At 40.2% G+C, this 21,487-nt stretch overlaps 2 protein-coding genes across 14 annotated transcripts in view; one reads left to right on the top strand and one right to left on the bottom strand.

Annotated features, from left to right (window-relative positions):
- Positions 1–384, top strand: part of CCDC146 (coiled-coil domain containing 146) — an 87,849-nt gene extending 87,465 nt beyond the window's left edge. For both annotated transcript variants that reach the window (XM_068926927.1, XM_068926831.1), the window contains one exon: positions 54–384. In XM_068926927.1, the coding sequence (XP_068783028.1) occupies positions 54–257 (204 nt within the window). In that variant the 3' untranslated portion in view covers positions 258–384. The remainder of the gene's footprint in view (positions 1–53) is intronic.
- Positions 385–495: 111 nt separating this feature from the next.
- GSAP (gamma-secretase activating protein) overlaps positions 496–21,487 on the bottom strand; it is a 48,969-nt gene continuing 27,977 nt past the window's right edge. For 5 of the 12 annotated variants that reach the window (XM_068927034.1, XM_068927236.1, XM_068927380.1 and 2 more), the window contains 12 exons: positions 18,706–18,831; positions 18,211–18,287; positions 17,751–17,782; positions 16,042–16,103; positions 14,271–14,366; positions 9,710–9,780; positions 9,037–9,131; positions 7,510–7,629; positions 6,163–6,224; positions 4,186–4,290; positions 3,946–4,039; positions 496–2,065 (listed from right to left, as the gene is read on the bottom strand). In XM_068927034.1, coding sequence (XP_068783135.1) covers positions 1,965–2,065; positions 3,946–4,039; positions 4,186–4,290; positions 6,163–6,224; positions 7,510–7,629; positions 9,037–9,131; positions 9,710–9,780; positions 14,271–14,366; positions 16,042–16,103; positions 17,751–17,782; positions 18,211–18,287; positions 18,706–18,831 — 1,041 coding nt within the window. In that variant the 3' untranslated portion in view covers positions 496–1,964. The other 7 variants (XM_068927320.1, XM_068927161.1, XM_068927858.1 and 4 more) reach the window with 5 other exon arrangements.

Genomic DNA, 21,487 nt, shown 5'->3' with positions numbered 1-21,487 from the left:
TAGAGTTTTAAGGCATATAATCGCTGTGTGACGAAAATACATTTCTTTTATAGCGTGCTGCAGAAGAGGAAAAAGCTGCATTGCCTGGTTGCGTCCACACAACAGCTGAACAACGCCCAACTGCTTACATCCCAAACGATGAAAGTGAGCTCCCATTGCCACGGCCCTATGGTGCTTTGGCTCCTTTCAAACCCAGCGAGCCTGGTTCAAACATGAGACATATCAGAAAACCTATTGTAAAGCCAATTGAAATCTGAAAAGATCTCTCTCTAACTGGTTGCTGAATCTCAAGAGTCAATAGCTTTTAAACTACATTGGAGGAACATCTGTTAATGTTTACCCAAACTCCATATTATAACCAAAGTAGCTGTTAATGCCAAAAGCATAGCTAAGTGGTCACTGATACAAGTTCCCTTTCTCCTGGCTAGGGGGACTCTGGTATCCCACATGCAGTGCAGTATTTTAAAATGTTAAGAAAAATGAATCATACTAGGCTTATTTTTTCCAAGTGAAGTTTATTGCATCTGATTATATTTTACAATGCTTTTCATTAAAAAGAAAAAGCTAGAAAATCTTCTCTCGTAATAACTCTTCTCTTGTAATAATTCAATACAGCTGAACAAAGTCCCAACACTTGTGCAAATAAACCAGCATGCCTTTCTGCAGCCTGGGATTGACGTCCAAGCTTGCCAGACAAATTTAAATTATAGTGCAAAAATTTGCCTTTCCTCTGGATGGTAAGTGTGAAAGCTAAAAGTTTTCCTCCACTGATGCCAATGACAAGGGAATGATCATGCACTTGCTGAGAAAAAAAGTGTGTATTGGACACTGAGAACTGGATCTTTTTATTCACTGGTAAGCAACAGGAAGCATCAGTCTGGGAACTACTCGGAGAGGATATCAGAGGTTACTACTGAAAGCCTGCAGATTCTATTTCATTAGTTTAATAGTCTGAAACTTTGATGGGTTTTTTTTTTTTTTGGCCAATAAAAATCGCAGAAGTCCTACATGCTGAAATTTAAGATTTCTTCTGTGTACCAAACCACTACTACTATTTTAAATAAATGTCATTTATCACAACTTGAGAGGGAGGGAAAAAAATAGTTGGTTCAGTTCTGTATAAACACAAGTGGAAAATGAGGGGAAGAAACCTGCATCGACTGTTTTTTGAAGCTGAGGTTTGAACTGTAACACTAAAAGTTGTAAGGAAAGAATTATATAAAACTGTCCAAGTCACTGTTAAGATAAACTTCTAAAGAACTTTCTTCTTGTCCTGTATTGCTTACAATTTTATACATAGCTAAAAACAAAAACAAACAACTGTCAACTGTCACATACATTTAAAGGAGATGGTACTTTGTGCTAATTAGAATTCAACCCCAAAGACAGAAGTACTGTGAGGTAACACGTGATCATCACAAGGAATGAATACATCATTACTGATGCATTATACACAACGATTGATTCCTCATTTGCTATTCTTACCTATTCCACATAATCACACCAAGAAAACCTTTTATTCATCCAAACAGTTGCCAGTTTCTTGTTACTCCACAACACAACTGGACTACCTTTTTCAGCGCTGTTCTGCTTGTTAAAAAGTTAACTGACAGTCTAACACTGATTTTCACAGCCTCTTTTAACACACCTGCTGTAGTTCCATTTGACCACCTTGTAAGATAAATGGAACCATGGATATATTTCTGGAAACCCAGATGTGCATCAGATACATTTCTCTAGAATTTATCTACAAGTCAGTAATTTCAGTCCAGTCACTCCTTAAAATACACTGGACCAAACACTATTTTGAGTAGCTTTTTCTCTCAGCAATGGTGCCTACTCAAATCTGCAGATTATTTGCAAAACATGACATTTAAATTAAAAAAAAGTTGGTTTCACAGTTCTGAGCATATTCTTTTATATAAGTAGCAAAGTTGACAAGCTGCTGAAGAAAGTTGTTTATTTTAGGAATACTTGAGGTCCAAAAGCATCATAGTGTGTTTCAATGCTGTTTCCTCTACAAATCTTACATTAACGTGATCTTGCTTTTCGCATGGATGCAAATCTGGAGAAATACCATGAGAAAGTTAGTATTTACAAAAACATAAGCATTCTTCTACACTAAGTCTTGCAGTCTACTACTCATCATCATCTAGAATACCAAAAGTTAAGGTATTAGATGGAACTGTTTTAATTTATACAAAATACCTACGGCTTTCATTGCAATCATTTGGATGCTCAGAAAGGGCAGAAAGCTTTTGAAGTTTATCTCCATCTTTTCATAAACTGCGAAGTCTTTCTGTGGGGACACTGAGGCTAGGAGGAAAGCTTTGGTGAAACTTTTCAAGCAAGTTCCAAGATCCTTTATGAATGAGATCGTAAAACAAATTAGACTATCATCTCAGAATAGTATGTCAAATTTAAATAACTCTGAATTTAATAGACATTTCCCTTAACTGAAAGGGCTCTAGAGTACAGACAGCTACTGCTGCTGAACTTCCACAGCACTGGTACATTAGAAAGTAAGCTTAGCTATGGGATACCTATGACATTTAGACTGAATTTGCTTTCTGTTTTGTGGCAGATTATAACTACACAAGAGAAAAAAAGCAATGCAGCTTGCCTACTAGTGGGATATAAACAAACAGTATCCTACAACGAGGAAAGCTAGAGACCGCTGAGTATTCTACACTGATTCTGCACTGGAGATCCAAAACAAGACTTATGCATAGTGGCTATGTCTGTGCTAGTAAATAAAATGGATGAGGGTATATTCTCATATGCATCTACATAGTTGAAACTTTTCCGCCCCAACTGGGATGACATCCATACATGGACAGTCCTAGTCTAGCATTCAAGCCCTCACCTTGACCTTATTTTGTTTTATTACTACAGACATAACCAGTAATGCTAGACAGTGTAATGCTTCCCTTATGTACCTTGCTTTTGCAAGGGAGTCCAGAATCCTGGGACACTTCAGCTCACTGTACGATGCATGGGGAGTTAGGTGCCTCTGATAAGACTCACAAAGACTAACACACTGAGTGGCCAACAGGAAATACAAAGAAGGTAGCCTCACTCCAAAATCTCAGCAGTCTCCAGATCTATTGCAAAAACGCTTACATCTATTTTGGCCTCGGATACTTCCTTGAAGATAGGCTTCTCCCACAGAAGTGGGCCAACAGACTTGTTTTAAAGGTGACTAGGTACTCTCTATCCCTCCTGTCACAACTAAGTCATTGTGCAGGAAAAGAACTAACAGTGAACTGGGCCAGAAACTGAGCAAACAGTAAAATAACACAAGCCTCTAGGGCAGACCTTTCTGTGAAATGAAGTAGTAGCTATTCCATTTAAATGTTCACCTTCACAAAAGAGTCTCTGGAAAAAAAAAAAAAAAAAAGTTTAAAAAGTCCAAGGAGGGGAACTAAGACTCACATCAGAAGCATACGCCCTAAATAATTTGAATTTTATTTCACAAAAAGGAATAGCTTTGAGATGAAAAATATCTATCACTTTAGAGCATATTCTGAACCTAGTGATCTGGACGCTCTCGTCTGAGGTAGAAGATTTGATTTTGGCTGCCTCTCTTACAGGACAAACACTAGTGCTGTAGCCCCTGTAGTGCATAAATAAGGAACAACAAATTATGCTACCTGCTTGAAAATAAAACAGTAACTACCACCATACTGTGTGTGAACCATGTTCTACCAGGTATGGTCTGGAAAAACGCCAGTTTACCAATTGGATTCAACACAGGATTTTGATGAAAGGACATCTAGTGAAGAATTCCTCAGACAATTCCTATGAACAGAGACCAAAACCTACATGCTCAGACATCAGTGGAGTTTTGGAACGCAGTGTTATCAATACAGCCAAGATAAAGCTAAATGTGAACAATCAAAATGTAACAATTACTAGTTTTCCAAAGTACAGAATTAACATTACCTTGATTCTCTATCTCTGCCAGCATACTAGTCAGGTAATTAAGCGGCAAAAACTCTACAGGGACTGAGTGTCTCTCGGGCACAGGTCTGCTGTACTGTGAAGGAGAACATTTCAAGTTAGTTCCAGGTTGCAGACTGTGGAGTTTAAGTGTAACATTCAGTGTGTTATGGTCTACACAAGGTTATGAATCTCCACACCGTCAATGCAAAAGATTTAACAAAACAGCCTGTATACTCTTACCTGTCTATTCCCCAGCTTCTCAAGTAACAGTTTCACATATTTCTGTGCAATAAAATTAGCATTTACTGGGTGATTCCAAAACTGATGGACTTTTTGACCAAGAGCCTGGTAAGTATTAAAAAAAAAAAAAAAATTAAAATCCTGAGAACATAAGCAGAGTACAGTGGAAGATTGATAAACAAAATAAAATAAAAAAAAAAAGAATCACATGCCCAAAAGCAACAGCAACAAAGATATCAGACTGACCAGTTTCTATCCCTCCCCCCAACAAAAGGTGTGTTTTTTGGCAAAGAAAAAAAAGGTCTGGGCCATAACACAGACTGTTTTCTTTTCAGACACTGATGATAAAAGCTAGGGAGTCATAATCTTTAGCCAATGAGCCCTCCTTTCATAGCCAGTAACTAAGAGATTAGACTACTCTCCCAGAATATGTGAAACAATCAAATCTTGTTACTCAGTTCCCAAGTAACTCAGTAAGTTCCTAACAATCAATCTGTCCCATTAGCTCTGTCCCACTTTGTGTGTATACTTAAATATTAATTGAGGCTCAAAATGATTGCTTATGCTTTATGTGACTCTGCTTTAAACTCATTCTTCTCCTAAAGAGAGCATTGAGAAGCAGGGTTTGTTATTAACACTGCGTGCAGAACTGCTCTTCTCTCTGGCTCAATGAGTATAAGGAAGCTTACAAAAGCAGAATACCATCGAGGAGAGATGCTGGGAACACAATCCATTTAGGGCCTTGTCCTGGGAATTGGTAACATTGATTCATACTCTCTGGAGCAAAAAAGCAGAGATTCAAACTCAGATGTCCCAAAGCTTCCTATCCTAATCACTAAGCAATCAAATATGAACACACTGTGAAATTACCTCCCCCTCCCGCTATTTTCCTGATCTAGTCTTTGTTTCCTCCCTTTCAGTTGTAAGGGAATACAGACTACTGAAAGAGTTCATTTAGGAAACGCTGAACAGTTTCAGTGTTGATGAAACGCTTGGTTTTGATTCAACTGAAGTCATCTAGTCAATGTAACCTGAGCTTAAAATAGTCCAAGTCACCCCAAAGCGCCCTTTTAGGCAAACAAACCATTCTCTGCGTTTTTTTTCCCCCAAAGCTCTAAATAGATACAATGAGGCACTGAGTTTACTGTGCATAACTAGCAGTGTGTGTCCCCTAAAGCACTCACAACTTGGCCCCTTCACACCAGAGCTTAGTGGCCATGGTGTTCCCACTCACCGGGCCTGGGGCTGACAGCTCACACAGGCCCTGCACTGACCTCAGCTCACCAACTCATGCCCAAAACAGCAGACAAAGAACAAGGATTATTTTGTGGACTTTTCCTTTCCTACCCCTTCACAAAACTACTGCCAAATAAAGAAGCCATTGTTAAAAGAAAACTGAAGCAGCACTTCTGGCTATTTGAACTATACGTAACAGTCCATAATGAACAAACAATAAGCAACTTGTGTTGAGAAGGGCCTGTTCTACTTTAAGGCACTACCAGAGGGGGATCCCTGGTTTTTCCCTCCTCACTGAAACATTGTGCTGTCTCTGCAGTACTGTAGTGCGCACTAAGAACAAAAGGGGAAAGAGAAGGAGTCAGTCTCTCATCCTGTTGTAACTTCTAATGAAGCATCAATAGTTGGCTCCAGAATAGGCCTTAACAAGTCACCTTACCAACAGGTAAGGTCGGGCGATTTCACAGAGGAGGAGGTCCTGTAACACCATCTCCACCACAGAAATGTGCATCAAATTTTATACCTGTTACTGTATCAGCTTTTGAACCTATTTGATAAAGTGAATAAAACCAAACGCAGCTGAAGAGGTCACAAGTAGGAAAGGCATCTGGAGATGCTACAAACCAATAAACAAAACCCAAACCTTCCTTAAACCCCCAAAATCTTCCATTGGCTTGATCCTGTGCACAGGGAGGAATTTCACATCCACTCCAAAACCCAAGAAGTGACATTCAAAGTTACCTCAGGAAGCCTTGTGACAATACTGAACTTAAGCTTTTCATTCTTCTCGGTGTGGTCCAGATCTACAGGAGCAGGAAAAAACCAAACCAAAAAACACAACCTTTTAGGGTAACCACGTAACTAAAACTTCCAACTTTCACTGAAGACAGTTCAAATAAATACTATCTCTGTAATGAAATAAAACTCTAGTTTCAAATAAGGCCTAATAGGAGTGCTATTTATATAGTTTATATAAATATACTTCTATATATTTGTATGTAACTTCATTTAAGGTAACAACTTGTAAAGTAATTCAAACATTCTCACTAAGTAGAATTCCCCTTATTTATAATATTTCGCATATCAAGAAAAACTGGACACAGATTAATGCAGTGCATTGTGTCCTGTTTCTTGAACATTGCAGATTTAGCATGTTACAAGGAAATGTCACAGCTGCAACAAAACGCATAACTGCCAGAGCTAAGTCACACTGCAATATTGCTGTAATCCAGGAACAGATTTGGATAAACTTACACTACAATTATCTCTTCTTCCCCTCTGATTTAAAAAAAGGCAATTAACATGGGTATGATCGTAACTGTGCCTGCAACTGCCAAGCTTCTCCACGCCCTGTTTTGTTGCAAAGCCCTAGGCCCTGATCATCCCCACTCTACACATGCTAGTTTGCTCCTAAGCCTCTCCTGCTGAGAGGAAACCCACGTACAGACCAGGATCCGCTCTGGATGACCAGATGTGTCCATGAAGAAGTGATTTTAACTCCTCCCTTTGCTAACATTAAAGTATATTTAGAAGACATTTATACTTGGTATACCTCAGTATTTACCAAAAATATTAGTATGCTGAGTCAGGTAGGCTTTTGTTTGCTTATTTCACATTCTTCCCAACGCAGAATTTCCAGCCGTTTGCAAATCCCAGCACTAAGATTCTCTTGCTCAAATATAATTAAAGCAAAACCTGAGGACTGGATAGCAGACTGATTTCCTTACACACAGACATGCATTTTTGTAATGACCAAAACCCCCCAACAAGTTCTACGATGATCATCAGCATTCATTTTTCTAAGAATTAGCAAGTGGAAAAATGACCAGCTGAAATCCATCCCCACATACACACCCCAAAGGTATTCACCGCCTGCTACAATATGGGTCACTCATATAATCTGCACCCTAATTTTTTCCTTGCAGTTGGGCAACATTTTCAACTACACCCTACACCTAAAATAGCACTCTGGGAGAGGAACTGAATCTCCTGGGCAGTAAATCTCGTGTCTGAGTTCAAATGGTTGAAAGGACTTCACTCCCAATTAGCTGGCAGTTAAACAAATGAAATACATTCATCTCACTGTACCTCTCAGCAGTTTTCTGACACACGTTTCTGTCAAATGCAAGACTCCATTATCAATGTAGTGCAGGAGGGTGTGCAGAGGGAGACATCGAACACCAAGCCCCAAGTGTAGAGTGTGAAAACCTATGAGAAGGAGATAAACTTGTTCAGTACAACAATACTGACATTGTACATACAACATTTTTTCTTAAAAGTATGTAATTAGTGACAGGCTAATTACACTAGCTAAAGCTTCCCTTTACTTCTATCTTTCCTTAACTTCTAACTGTTTCTACTTGGTGAGGAAAAACAGTTTATCAAAAGTTATGTAGTCTTGTTTCAACATCCTTTATGTTCTCTCAACTATACCTCTGTCAGAAAGAGGAGATCAAGAGGGACTAAAAAGCAGGTTGCACGCACAGTCCAACATCTTCGGGCTTCCAGGTGATATCCAGATCATGCCAATAATTTGTATTTTATTTCTCTTTCCTCTCAGTCAAAACCTAAAGGTCTCATCACTTTTCTATGTGCCTGCCATTCACGTATTTGCACAGGCAGCAAGACTTTAGTTTCCCACAGTTTTAACTCCGCCAGATGATGGTCTTGCATCACATGAAACCATCTCACAGCAACATTTGTCCACGCGAAGGAAAGTCTGAAGTACAACCTCTGACCAAAAACAGTTTGAGCTTGAAGACAGATCAGAAAATGCAAACTAGAAAAAGATTCAGAATCAGAAAGCAGAAACAGACTGCAGTCTATTTTATGTTTTCTGATCAAACTCAGAATATCCTCTAATTAGTTGCTGCCAATCTGTATTTACAGGTAGGCCTTGGTTCCACAGCTAATAACATGACAGCAAGCCAAATCTGTCTGTAAGAGCATTCTTAATTGGATTAAAATTCAGTCCAAATCTACAGAGCTTGGCTGTAAACCCCTGTCGGCTTTGGCAAATTAAGCCACAGAAAATCTGAACGTTCAATGTTAGGAAGTCTTTCCCTTTATTTAAAAAAAAAAAAAAAAAAAAAAAAAAAAAGAGTATGAGCAATCATGAGAAGCTCTAGGAAATGAAAGTCTACTACCAAGATCAACTCTTCCATATCTAGGGTGGGGCAATCCTTTCAGGACAAAGCTAAGACAACATTTGCAGGGATTAAAACAACACTCATTTTTTCGCTCCAGGATAGGATTTTCCCTTGTAGCCCAATGTCAACATTGAAGTCCAGTTGCTTAAGAAAAACAAAATACATGAAAAAGTCTAAATCTTAGCTCTGAGCTAAGGCTGTGCCCAAGCGCTCCACTGGAGCCTGAAAACAAAGAACTAAACCTCTAACTTGCTATCTCTGTAGTAACTATTCCCGTTTTGTTTCATTTCACTGCACGTGTTTATGGAGGGTCTTCTGCTCCGTAACTGTGTTGAATAGATTTCAATAATGCCAAAGTTAACCTGATACACATGCTGAAACTCATGCTCTTCTGGCAGGAATTCAGAGCATCGCTCTCCTCACACATGGATTAAAACGGTGAAACATGCATATCCATAGGACTTACCTGGAGGTAAAGGCAAGCACATGCCATTTGAAGCTTCCAGAATCCGACTCATGACGTGGAACACTGCAAACTCTGCTGCACTTCCTCGCTTATCACTGCATTTAACAGAGTAGCAACATATTAGTAACCTGAGACGCCCGCACTCTCCTGGTAACATGGTGAATTTGTTGTATAATATGTGCACTAAATACATGCGTTTTGGGTTTATCGCCATGAGATGGCAGGTCTGTCACCTAGCAACACTAGCTGTTCATCTAAATGTGGATATACAAAGTCTTCATGGTGGCCCCTTTCCCCCACTACTGCATATTTACAAGTCTCAGTAATACCTGGTAATAACATCAACAGGTTGAAATATGCTGAGGGCTGGTATAAGTGATCTGTTTCTTATAGATGTTCAACACCCACTACCCAACTTGAGAGCAATGGGAACTCAGCAACTCTAAACTCGAGGCATACAACTGCATATATGATTAATACTTACGTTGGCTTAGACAGGGTCAGCAGGATCATTAAAAAGAGTAAACGCTCATACACCATCCCCTACCCCAGTTAAAGATGACATTCATAGTACAGTAAACACTGACTGTTCAAGCAGTAAGTACTGTTGAACACCAAATTATGTCCATATTTTAAAAGATGGGCTGAAAACTTTAACAAAGGACTTGCTCACAAGCAGAAGATGCAGGAATGAAGCTGGTATCTCCTCCAAACTTCTTTCATCATTCGATGGATGAGATTCAGCTAAAACAAAAAGCAGAACACATCTAGGAGACCCTGTGCGGCAGGCCCTTAGCCTTCGTTTGTTTCATGTACCAGTTTAGCTTGATAAATTTATCATGGGACTCCTCCTACCGAGCCTTCAGCATTTCTCATCTTTTTTTTCCTAGGCGCTTAAAATGGCAAATTGGTTAAAATACATTAGAATTGCCCACTTCCAGGAAGTCTAAAATAAGTGCTCTCAGTTCATCCAAGCACTATGCAACACATGCAGCACCCTACCACACGGTGCTTCTCTGGGATCAATTGATCTCATACTCTTGCACCAAATTCTCAAAGGTCTGTTTGCCATGAAATAAAAACTACATCTCCAAATAGCTGAGCATTTAGCAAGGAGAGGTCGCTATGGCCTAGACAAAACCGGAGGATGTTGAAGACAGCAGAACATTCAGTCTGTTGGAAAAAGCCTACAGGAGGAATCACAAATCTGGTACTGGCAAATACGAAAGATGAGACAGGCAAACGCCTCTACTCCTCTATTCAGTTTCATTCTTGTCTCTGGGGAAATAAAACCACCCCTCGGTCACAGAGTTTCTTCCATGCACTCCCAAACTGGCATGCAGAACAGGCTGTCAGCATACAGAGCCACAAGGCCTGCTCTCACTTGGCCTTTCTAAGCTTCTGCAGCCAAAAGAGAGAAAGTACACACAGAAGAGCTGAAATAACTTCTCTAGCCAGCCCCTCATAGCTGTAATCTGTAACCACTCTCATATCGCAGTAACAGAATGGAGACACTTCCTGCGTGCCTTTTATCTCAGGACCTCAAAGTGCTCTAATTAATCAATCCCAGGAAACTCTCAGGAAGCAAGTCTGATCCCTGTTTTACCCAGAGGTGTCACAAGAAGTTATAAGCCCTCTCCCCCAACAAGATGGTCAGAATCCAGGAATCCCATTTCTCATTCTCTTTTCTCCTTACAGACTCTGCCCCCTCTGTCCTCTAACTCATTACAGACTCTGAGCAAGAGGAAATAAGGCAGAGAAGTCCATATAAATAGACTAGAACGGGAACACTAGTCCCCGCTAATATCCCTGAGAGAGCTCTCCTGTACAGATCTCCCTGAACTTGGTCAGGGAACCCCACCATGTAACATCTGCTTCTTCTACCCTTCGCAACTTAATCCAGCCATGATCATCAGGGTGCTGGGGCAGCTACCTGCCGCAGAATAACCACCTCATACTTTCCATGTTCATACTTTCTGGATGCAGTGGAAAGCTCCAGTTTAAGCTCTTGAGTACAGGGCAGGTTTTCTCCACTCATTTTCCAGGAAACGAGTGATTTCCAGTTTTCATGCAAGGGTCAGAACTACTGCACCTGCTGCCAGAATGACTTTCATCTCCAGCCAGCAGAGAGTGCAGCTAAAGCCTGCTGCATCGCGAGTTACAGCTCGATCTGAACCTCAGTGCTGCAGTGAAGGGGAGCTTCTTACAAATTTCAGAATCACCTCTTCTCATTTGTACAACAAAAATTATTTTCACAGGGATGGTACTTCAGAATCTACATTCCTTGCTTAGGAACACAGCTACCTCTGTACAGATTTTGCAGGGCATAGAAAGGAACAACTTATTTAGAGTCAAGGTCAACTTAGCTATGACAATATACCTAAATCTTAAAAACAAGCATGCTCGTGACACAATGTCCTCACCAATGACATTACTCACTTTGGAGACCTGCCACAATGGACACTGTAGAAAACACACGGAGAAAGGAAGCCAACCTGTTGGCCTGTCCCAACCTGTTTTCAGTATGAAAGACACAGGCAAATGACATGAGAGAAAGGAAACATCTGTTTTCTAGAGGCAGTACAGGCAGCCTCCTGTTCAAAGTTAATCGTGGGTCTCTGGTGGAACCAAACTAACACTAAAACCAATGCCTTCACAACAAAACCATTCTTCTTTTAGTAACGAGGAGGCACAATCTAAGTTTTTTCTAGGCAAGCATCGGAAGCCATCTCCCCTGGAGCGCTCAAAACTATCTACAGAGAACACAATCAACAGTGAGATGGTGCATGCAGCGGGGCCAGAGTGACATTTTCAACAGTACTTTGCTGTCTCGAAACATTTACATTTCTAGGCCAAGGTGCTGAGTAGAGTCAAGTTCCATTAAAGTAATTAGGGCCTAGAAATGCTCAACTCCTACGTATTTTCTGTAGGAACAGCCACAGAAGCAGCCAGAGCAAGAGCATCAGCAGCAAAGGAGAAAAGGGAACAAGACAAGGCCTTGTCGTCTTCCAGATCCAAAATTGTGCAGCAGCTATGAGGGAGTCTTCTTCCTTCTGAGGAAATCCACATCCAAACGGAGTCTTTTTTTCCACTCCTCCCCAGTTGGGAACATGTCAGATAACGAGCTACAGACATCTGCCAAAAAGGTGCAGCCACAGCAGTGACTTTCAGAGAAGTTTCTACAGTTTATTCTGCGCTCTCTGCCCTGTGCCTGTCTGTTCACTCTGCTTCCTCTTCCGTTTGTTGTCAGAGCAGCGAGCATCAAGCTACTTCTCTGAATTGTTTCCCTCCTTCCCTGCCCAGCTGAAACAAAAAGAGTGAGAGGGGCAGACACAGAGTAAAGCTCAGATAAAGAGATTGAAGGGAAGGAGAGAGGTGGGACAGAACATCATGGGCATACAAACAACTCCTGCAAGTTAGGTGGCACCGGAACCGGGAACTGCGTATATTCAGGCTCTGCAGAACTCCTCTGTGAATGGAAGGGAATTCCCACTGGGATATTTCATTACACTTCCTCACATCACTTCCCTGTATATGACCACACACAGTTCTCCAATAGCAACCAGCCACTAACCTGCTGCTCTAGGATAAATTGTTGATGCCTCCATGCCTTTGCTACTTTGACTTAAGCTTCAATTGATTCACACAGTGACCACACACCCACAGAGCCTCCCTCTCTGTTACTCTTTGTTTCTAATTATAATAAACAAAAATATTACAATATTCTATGAAGGCAAACACACAGCAAATCATTTCAAATCCCTCCCTGTTTCATTAATTGTAGCTCAGCTACACACTGCTGGTATCACATAAAACTACTGGAAGAATCTAAACAATGCATTCCCCAGAAAAACTTCCAAACATTTAGGATGGAAGAAGGTCAGAGATGTGAGAATTTCTGACTAGGATAAGCAGAAACCCAAGCCTAACAGTAAGATGATTTCTACAGATAAAGGACCTTGCAACATGTGCAAGCCACAGGGCTTGTCTTTGTTCAGAGTACCTTTTCCAAGAATGAGAAGTCTATAAATTGAGAGAATTCTTGCTTTTAGTGAAGTTTTTAAAAAAAAAGATAACTGGAAAACTAATGAAAGAAAACACACATTCTTGCTCCTGCTTCTTTTCAGCACTGTTTTCAAGTATGAAACTTTGGATTGTGTCATACTGTTCCTATTTCAATCAGTCGCTAGTTTCCTTTTCTATCCATAAAGATACAGAAATAGATACCAGTGATTATAGCCTGACCAGTTGGTTCACCAGTACAGTGAAGCCCGAATATAAATAACATCCAGGCAAGTCAGTAACCTCCGTGGAAGTTGCAGGGATTCAGAGAACGCTGTAATGTCAACAGCGCAACTGGTCTGTACAAGACTTCTGAAAAGATGCCGGCACCAGTAGCCTCAGGTAAGTTTCTTAAGATTCCCAGCTCAACGAAACAGCAGTATGGGGAGCTGCTGGCATTTAAGAGCTACATACACTAAATTTTACTGAATCCAGGGCTAGCACAAACAACGGGATTCACTAGCTGCCATGCGAGCTCCTATCATCTTCACTCTGTATTCTGCACTGACAAGATTTGGGATCATGATGGAACAAAACCAGGTACAATAACTTCTATGCACAACAATAGTCACAGTTCTTACAGCTTATTTCTTAGTTTCTCTCAAGATGATGAAAGACTGAAAAATAAGGATTTTGAAAGCAAGTTCTCACTGCAGTTCATATGGATTTGTTTGGGCAAAACTCTCTCTCCTGTTATATTCAGCCTATCAACATCAGTATGTATCACTCATGAAGATATACTTCCACACTGCATTGGAATGAAATAATTTTTTTCTTTATCCATATTTCCCCCTAGCGGCACTTCCATTATTCAAACCATGAAGCAAATCTGTTCTATAGCAAACAAAAAGGCTCCAAAGAACACTCTGTTGGTACTTTCAGGATGAGTTCAGATTTTCACTTTTGGGAACAGATCATATTTGTACAAGCTGTAAAGGGAACTCGTTGTTCTGCATTCTGAGTGCCTAATACACTTCTTTTACATTTTATCTAAGCACTACTACTTACTATATAAATATATATATTATTAAGCAGTAAGACATAGTTAGAGGAAAAACAACTTTAAAAAGCCTCCTCCCAACAAACACATGCTATATGCACACAGTATACACCTCCCCCCGATCCCCAGCAATTCTGTTTATTCACAGTGACGACTATGGAATCATACTAACCAGATTTGCAACGTAATCCAAAACTATTTGGTCAATCTTCTTTTTTCCTACATACTGTAGATGTCTCATAAGGTGTTCCTTTAGCTGAGCGACCATCTAGAAAAAGAAGCAAGCAATTCAGTGTTCCTGCGGGCTCTTTAAAGAGACGCAAAAGCTCCACTAGGTGCAGGGCCTAATAAACAGGAATTATCACATCTTTCTCCCCATCACAAAACTCCAGTTCAGAGAAAGCTCCCCAGTTACTACATAAATACTAAACTGCTATATAAATATTCTATATAGTGTATATATATATATATGTACATGCACACATATATACATATAGCTACTATATAAGTATACTATAATCCAAAATGGGTGCTAAGTTAAACTTTCAGTGGCTTTGAAGAGGAAAAGCTTAGATGCTTTAAATTTCTTCAAGTCAAACTTGGCAAGTACTGTAAGATGTACTACAGCTTTCTTTGCCTTTCTTCTGAAGAACAGCAGGGAGAAAAGTTTGTAATAATGGTGATTTCTGAGAATATAAGTATTTATTACATACAGATAAATGTGAGGGACTTCACTACAGAGTTAACTAACATTAGCACAAATGCAATGATAGGTAATACAGCAAGAGCCTGATAACTTCAGGTTTAAAAAAAATAAAAATGAAATAAAATAATTTTTAAAAAGCGTACAGAGTCTTTACAATCAGGTGTTATTATGATAAGGTCTGTGCCACTACCTACCCTCTCCTCCCTGTAATATTCTCTGACCTTACTCAACTTCTGTTTGCGATTTGGCCCTTGCTGGTTCCTGTCTGAGAAACACTATGAATTGTTACTTGTACCAATGCCCAGAGATCAACTGAGATAAACAATATCTCTGTCTCAAGCAGTTTACAAGGAGATTAATCACAGTGTGTCAGGAGAACAATACACATATTGGGAAAGCACAGGGAAAAGACAGTGAAGCCTTGCTTCTTGCTTCTGCGTAAACTGAAGGGAAGGAAAAGAAGAATTTCAGAGGATGAGAGGCAGAATTTGGAAAAAAGGAGGCAGGACTCCAGTGAATGAAAACATGAGGTGGATTTGGACTGACAGGACAGCACTGATATGTTCTTAAGAGATGCAGTGTTGAGGTCTTCCACTGCAAGCTGGAGAGTTCAAGCTGGTGACGAAATATCTAACAGTAAGAGACCATGAGACAAGATAATTTGTGTATTCAGACAGACAGAGAACAAGCAGAGGTTTGAGACAGGATTTAACATTCAGAAGCATGAGGATGATAGATGAAAGCAGGGGCGATCACTGGTGAAAACATGCCAAAAAGAAGGCAATCTCAGAACAGTCATAGAAGTAAGGTAGAACGAAAGGAGACAGCAAACAAGTGTTAAATGGAGCAGCAGAACAATCTTCCATGATCTTCTCTGAGAGAAGGAGCGGGTAGGGAAATCACCAACACAGGTTTTCAGGACATAAAATAGCCTAAAAATAACCAACCGTTAAGATGAAGTTCAAGGAGGGCAGAGTAACAGTTTCTAGCCACAGAGAAGCTGTATTGAGGAAAGCCACTTAGACAAATTAACCTTTTGCTGCTGTTTCTCCCCCCTAAGCCTTATATCTTACCTATTAAGAAGGAAACCAAGAACTCTGATACTCAGGGAATACTGTGCTTGTGCCTTAGCTACTCTGAGCGAGCTTCCACCTCAGCACTGAAATTTACAGGCTTAGTCTTTACATTTGTTGAGGCTGTGTGCCCTCTAGTGTACAGGGTGACAAAAAGCACATACCAGTCCCATTAATAATTGCTGCTGATAATCTTCCTCTTGAAAGAGAGGTGTTAGCCTTTCCTCTGAAATAAACAGAGCAAGAATCATTCAAGGACATGATGCTACAGAAACACCACAAGACTTCAACTAGCTTCAAAAGCACTTAGAAACATACATAAACAAACCTAAGTTGTGCTTCCCTTCACTTGCCTGAAAAACTAAGGTAGTGACAGAGTCAAGGATTGTGTAAGAGAAAAACTAAGGAATGGAAAATAACCCTGTACCTGCCATCTTTCCCCTCAAACGTTTCAACATCGTTTTCACATAGAAGAATACAAGCTTGTCACACCATTTCACATTTCATTTGCATGCCCTTTCTCTTTGATATTTAAGGGAAGTATCACATTGTGGCAATCAGTAGAGCACAGAGGTTAGGGGAACCTCCTGGAAGTATCAGCGCAAACAGCTGGATGAGTTTTCTAAGAACAGGGCCGGACACAAAGTAGGTATTCCACAGAAGGACCTCTCACTCTCTCTCCAGTGGCCTGGCTGCTTCCGTTATTTTGATTTGCAGACTGCTATGTAAAGAAACACAACTTTTAACTACATGGAAGAAGGTTATAAAAAAAAGATACAGGCCAATATCGCTGAAGTTCAGCGCCCTCTATTTCCTACTCAGTGCTTCCTGTCTACTAACAGCAAATTAAGAGAAATAATCCACTTCCTCTTTTACCATAAAACCAAGTCAATATTTTTCAGAACTGAGGGCTAAATTCTTACAAAGTTCTTTCCAATCCTCTTTGCTCACTTTGAAATACGTTTACTTTACCACTTAGCAGCTCAAAGACCTGTAATGCTCAATTTTAAACGACCTGAAGAAGGACCTATAGAAAAGATACATTACATTGATGTTCATTCCTGGCTGGCAGCTATCTGGAAACTCTTGAGGAACAGCAGAAAATCTGACCTATTTACCAAGGAGCATCTTTGGAAAACATGCCAGTAGTTTGAACCTGAGGCCACCGGAGTTGATTCAAGGTCCTAAAAGTCAGAGTCTCTGGCAATAAGCAACTACGGTGCAGACAACCAGCGTGATGCACTCATTCCCAGTCATAACACTGAAAACTTTTGGCAATGAAATCCGTGGGTATAACTCAGATCAGCATAGTTTCATAGCGTACACCAACAGGGCAGGCTGCAGTCCCAGAAGACAGAACAACAGGAACATGATTTACTACTGAATTCAGTTTTACCTATTTGTGAGAGTGGAACCACACATCACAGAAAAATCGTTCCTGGCCAAGGAAAATTCGTTATATGTCTGCTTTCTCTACACCATAACTGAATCACCAACTACAACTTCTATAGTTGAAAAGGCAGCTATAAGTGCACTCTGGACTCAGTAGTAACATGGTGTCATCTATACTTTGCTCCAGGAGAAAAATCTTGAGGAAAAAGTCCTTAGGCAGACAAGGGTTTAATGCTTATGTTAATAGAACCTTTATGAAGTAGGACCTTTATTTTCAAAGGATTCCTAGTCAGTATACGATCCTATCACTACTACTAGAGAGAATGTTTTCCTGTAATTTAATAACCACTCATCTTCATCCCTCAAACTCTTCAGTGCTGAAAGCACACATAGCAATTTATTTTTCAGTCAACAACAGCTAGATATAAATATTCTAACAAACCTTCCAGCTAAGGCCTACATCAGCATAAGTTTTACTTACCACAGTCCCAAGTGTCCAGATGAGCCAGCACCCTAGGGTTGGAAACAAAATCAACTTGTTTCATAAGCACTGCTCTAAAGAATTCCTTTAGGACATTAACAAGCTTAAATAACCCTTTGGTCTTTCAAAAGCAGCTAAAGACATCCAAGAACTGTAACTGTAACTACATTTAGTAAAAATATTAAATAGCATAAAAAGAATTCTATCTGCCTGGGTTGCATAAGATGGCTTCATAACTGCCATAAATTCCCTGGTCCTAGAGGCCTGGATTTTTCAGATCAAGCCGCAGTGATCATAAGCACTCTAGTACTTCATTATCAGCTAGATAATCTTCAGGGCAAAGTATCTCATCAAGTACCTAATTAGCCATATTGGAGAACACATTTAAATCCTTCAACACTCCTCAACAAAATAAGAGGAGGTAAATATAGTAAAAAAAAAAAAAAAAAACAGTACCTACTTTTTTGCATTTTCAATAATATTCCTTAAATATGCTGTGGTTCTTCTTTCCTCCTTCTGAACCGTAAAGAAAAAAAACTCCAAATGAACAAACAAACCAGAAGGCCAATTAAAATACTTCCTGATGAAAGGCAGATGAGAAATGAAGTTGATTTTCCCTTTAAAGGCACAGTGGGGTTTCAACCCACCTTCCATCCACCTACGCCCATAGGCACCCACATACATCTTAATTACATGATAACAGAGGCATCTGCAAGCTCTACTTTTGTGTAATTTCTCTCCTTATTGTCACCTAACGCAACTTAGAGACAATGACCTTACAAGCAAAATGACTGAAAGTCTTTACACCTCTCATAACCAGGTGCCCATTCCTTTATCCCCATCACATCCTTGAAGGATGCCAAACAAAACAAAACACAACACTCTTCCATGTTTGGCTTTAAAACAACTATTTAAGAGACAGCTCTGGAGACTATTTCAATGAATGTATACTTACTTCTTCTGAAAGGTTAAGCCATTCCCTCCTCAGGACATTGTTGTGGTAATGCAAGTGTGGCTCTGCATACTTCACACTTTCCAAGTTCGAGTTAAATTTGTCCCAGAAGCCTTTAGAGTTTTGGAACTGCAAAGCGTTGCAGGGAAAACATGAATACAAGCTGCATAGTTATGGAAATATCTAATAGTCCTGTCATTAAATGATTGGAAAGAATGGTGATAATTGTGGTTACACAATAACCTAGTTGAAAAAAAATAAACAAAAGCAGTTGCGTTCTTTTTCCAATACTTTTTAAATTTTACCCTAAACATTTATTCTTTAAATGCAACAGTAGGTGTAGGATCTACCTATACCTGAGCTCAAGAGCTGATGGCTGCAATGCAGATACCTAGCTACCTTGAGATCCTTTTACAGTCACTGGGGAGAAATGGGTACTTCTAAGTCGTAACTCATCTGACTCATTTCAGATGTTTGGTTTAGGATGGAAAGAACTGCACCACAGGGTACACTGACCATACTGTCTACAGTTCCACTGACTCTGAAAAGGAGCCTTAGGCAACTAACTCGGATGTAAATATTTACATTGGGTCAGATAAATCCTGCTCTGGTTTCCCAGTAGCTCTAAGTAGAGGAGCAACACCACAACCCTGGCAGCTGCAGGCTAGTAATATTTTCAAGCTGCATTAATACTTCCACTGCAAATAGCCCTTTGCTAACCTCAGGCAACAGACTCTCAACCCGGAAAAGAAACAAAATCCAAACACTTCCACAGCAGTTCTACAACCTTTGACTCTAACGCTGAAATTGATTTAAATCCAGCTGTGAACAGACAGGAGGAAACAAACAGGTACTGGTTTCCTGAGCTAGTTCCTAGAGTGGCCATAGAGATTTAAGGCCACTTTTCATAAACGGAGAGCGATTGAGATTAAGGCATTTCATTTTGGCAGTTTTAAAAAACAAGTGCGGGTACTTGCACTTCTCTTCCCCTTCCTACCCATCTACCTTTCCCGTACAGACACTACGGCACAGACATTACAGTAGAAACATTAGAAGGCAGAGAGAATTTGGATTCACAGCATTCCCCTGGCTTGCTAAAACATGTTGGATTTTTTAGATAAGTGGGAGAGGGATAGCAATGGCAGTAACTTCAGAAGAAAACCTCAAACGCCCTTAAATCATTTCCTACTAGAGACTACAATTTCCCAGTGAAAATAACATGTCGAGACTCCCTCCTGCCAGCCATGTCCTTCTTGCTGCCAAGGCTGATTATTGCTTTATTGTTGTAGCTGCAGCGGAAAAATAAATATACTTTTTGCTTCAGGTTACTTATACTTAGCAGCTGGAAACTAGAAGGGCATACAGCACCATATGTTCACCCTGCTGGAGCTGATTAACAAGATCTACAATGGACTACCACAGTATGTTGCATAAATGTTACCAATATGAAATCAGGAGGAAAAAAAAAAAAAAAATCAAGACCATAGAGTAAGGGTATCATCTAGTGACCAATTTATGCAACTGCGACAGCACTACCACTGCAAAGATGCATTCAGACCACACAGAAGTTTGATTTGTGGTAGAGGAAGCAAGACAGCAAGTTTCTTTCATGTTATTGCCTGTAACAGGAAGTGGCAGACTTCAGAATTAAAAGCAGATGCCACTGAAAACCTGCACTGTCTTTAGGTCTTACTAAAGAGTAAAAAACTTAAAATAAAGGATTATTTTAATTAAATCTGTGATCTTCTGAGGATCATCAGGGCAAAGATTTGAAAGAGAACACTCCTTTATGCAGTCTTAAGTGGCGTTTATTTTGTAGACATTTCTAGACTGTCAGGAATTAATGCCTAAGTGTGAATGCCTAAAAGACACGGTACTACCAGAAGTCAAACCAAGGCCTTACCAGCTCACCATCCATTAAGAGCTCCCACAGAGTCTTTCGTAAGTTTTGGTGTTTTCACTAAAGACAGAGAAAGCTCCCTGAAGCAATGAAGGGTACCAGTGACCTTCAAGTCTCCAGGAGAGCACACCCACCTTCTCGGAGAATTGTTGCGATACCTCTACCCAGCAGCAAAGGCATTCAGAGAGCCGTGTAACTAACCACGCAGGGAGCTGCAGGCAGCTACACCATAAAATTTCCACTCTTTAGCCCCAGCAAAGGGTGAGGGAGAGGCTCCCTTTTCTGTGCTGATCTCCCTGGCAACTGCGTGCGCTATGTATCTTCACGCTCTTCTCCCAAACTCCCTCCGATTTTCTTCCGCTCTTCCTCCTGCCATTCACTCCTCTCCTTCCGATACTTAAAGCCTCCTTCAAGTTTGGTTTTTGTGTTTAAGATCAGACTCATCTTAATGACAGCTCTTGTGTAAAGCTTTTTGACCTCTTGACTGATTGCTCCCCCATTCTCTTAATATCTCTTGCTGAGCAGGAATTTGGTGGTAAAACAGACCTGTTACCGAAGGAGCACGTCATGTTATGAATAACGATACAGTGCTCCTAAAGGCTCTCAACAATTCAAGGCCTTGAGAACCTTAAGAAGCTTCTCAGGTAAACAATTCATCATCCTTTCTGTGAAATGCCATAAAATCTGATGCAACAGAAATAATACATATAGGACCAGATTCTTCACCCGAGTGACTGTGACACTGAGAACATACACCAACCAAAACCGCATCAACTGATCAGTTAAACTCAAGGCATGGTGGCTTTGTATCACTGGAGTGGTACAAAGCAGTCAAAGCAGTAAACCCTGTGTATTTATATCTGTCCTCATTCAAGAGCCGGAGCA

Source organism: Struthio camelus, chromosome 1 (genome assembly GCF_040807025.1).
Source record: "Struthio camelus isolate bStrCam1 chromosome 1, bStrCam1.hap1, whole genome shotgun sequence".
Lineage (NCBI taxonomy): Eukaryota > Metazoa > Chordata > Aves > Struthioniformes > Struthionidae > Struthio > Struthio camelus.
This window is presented reverse-complemented; position numbering and strand designations above follow the sequence as displayed.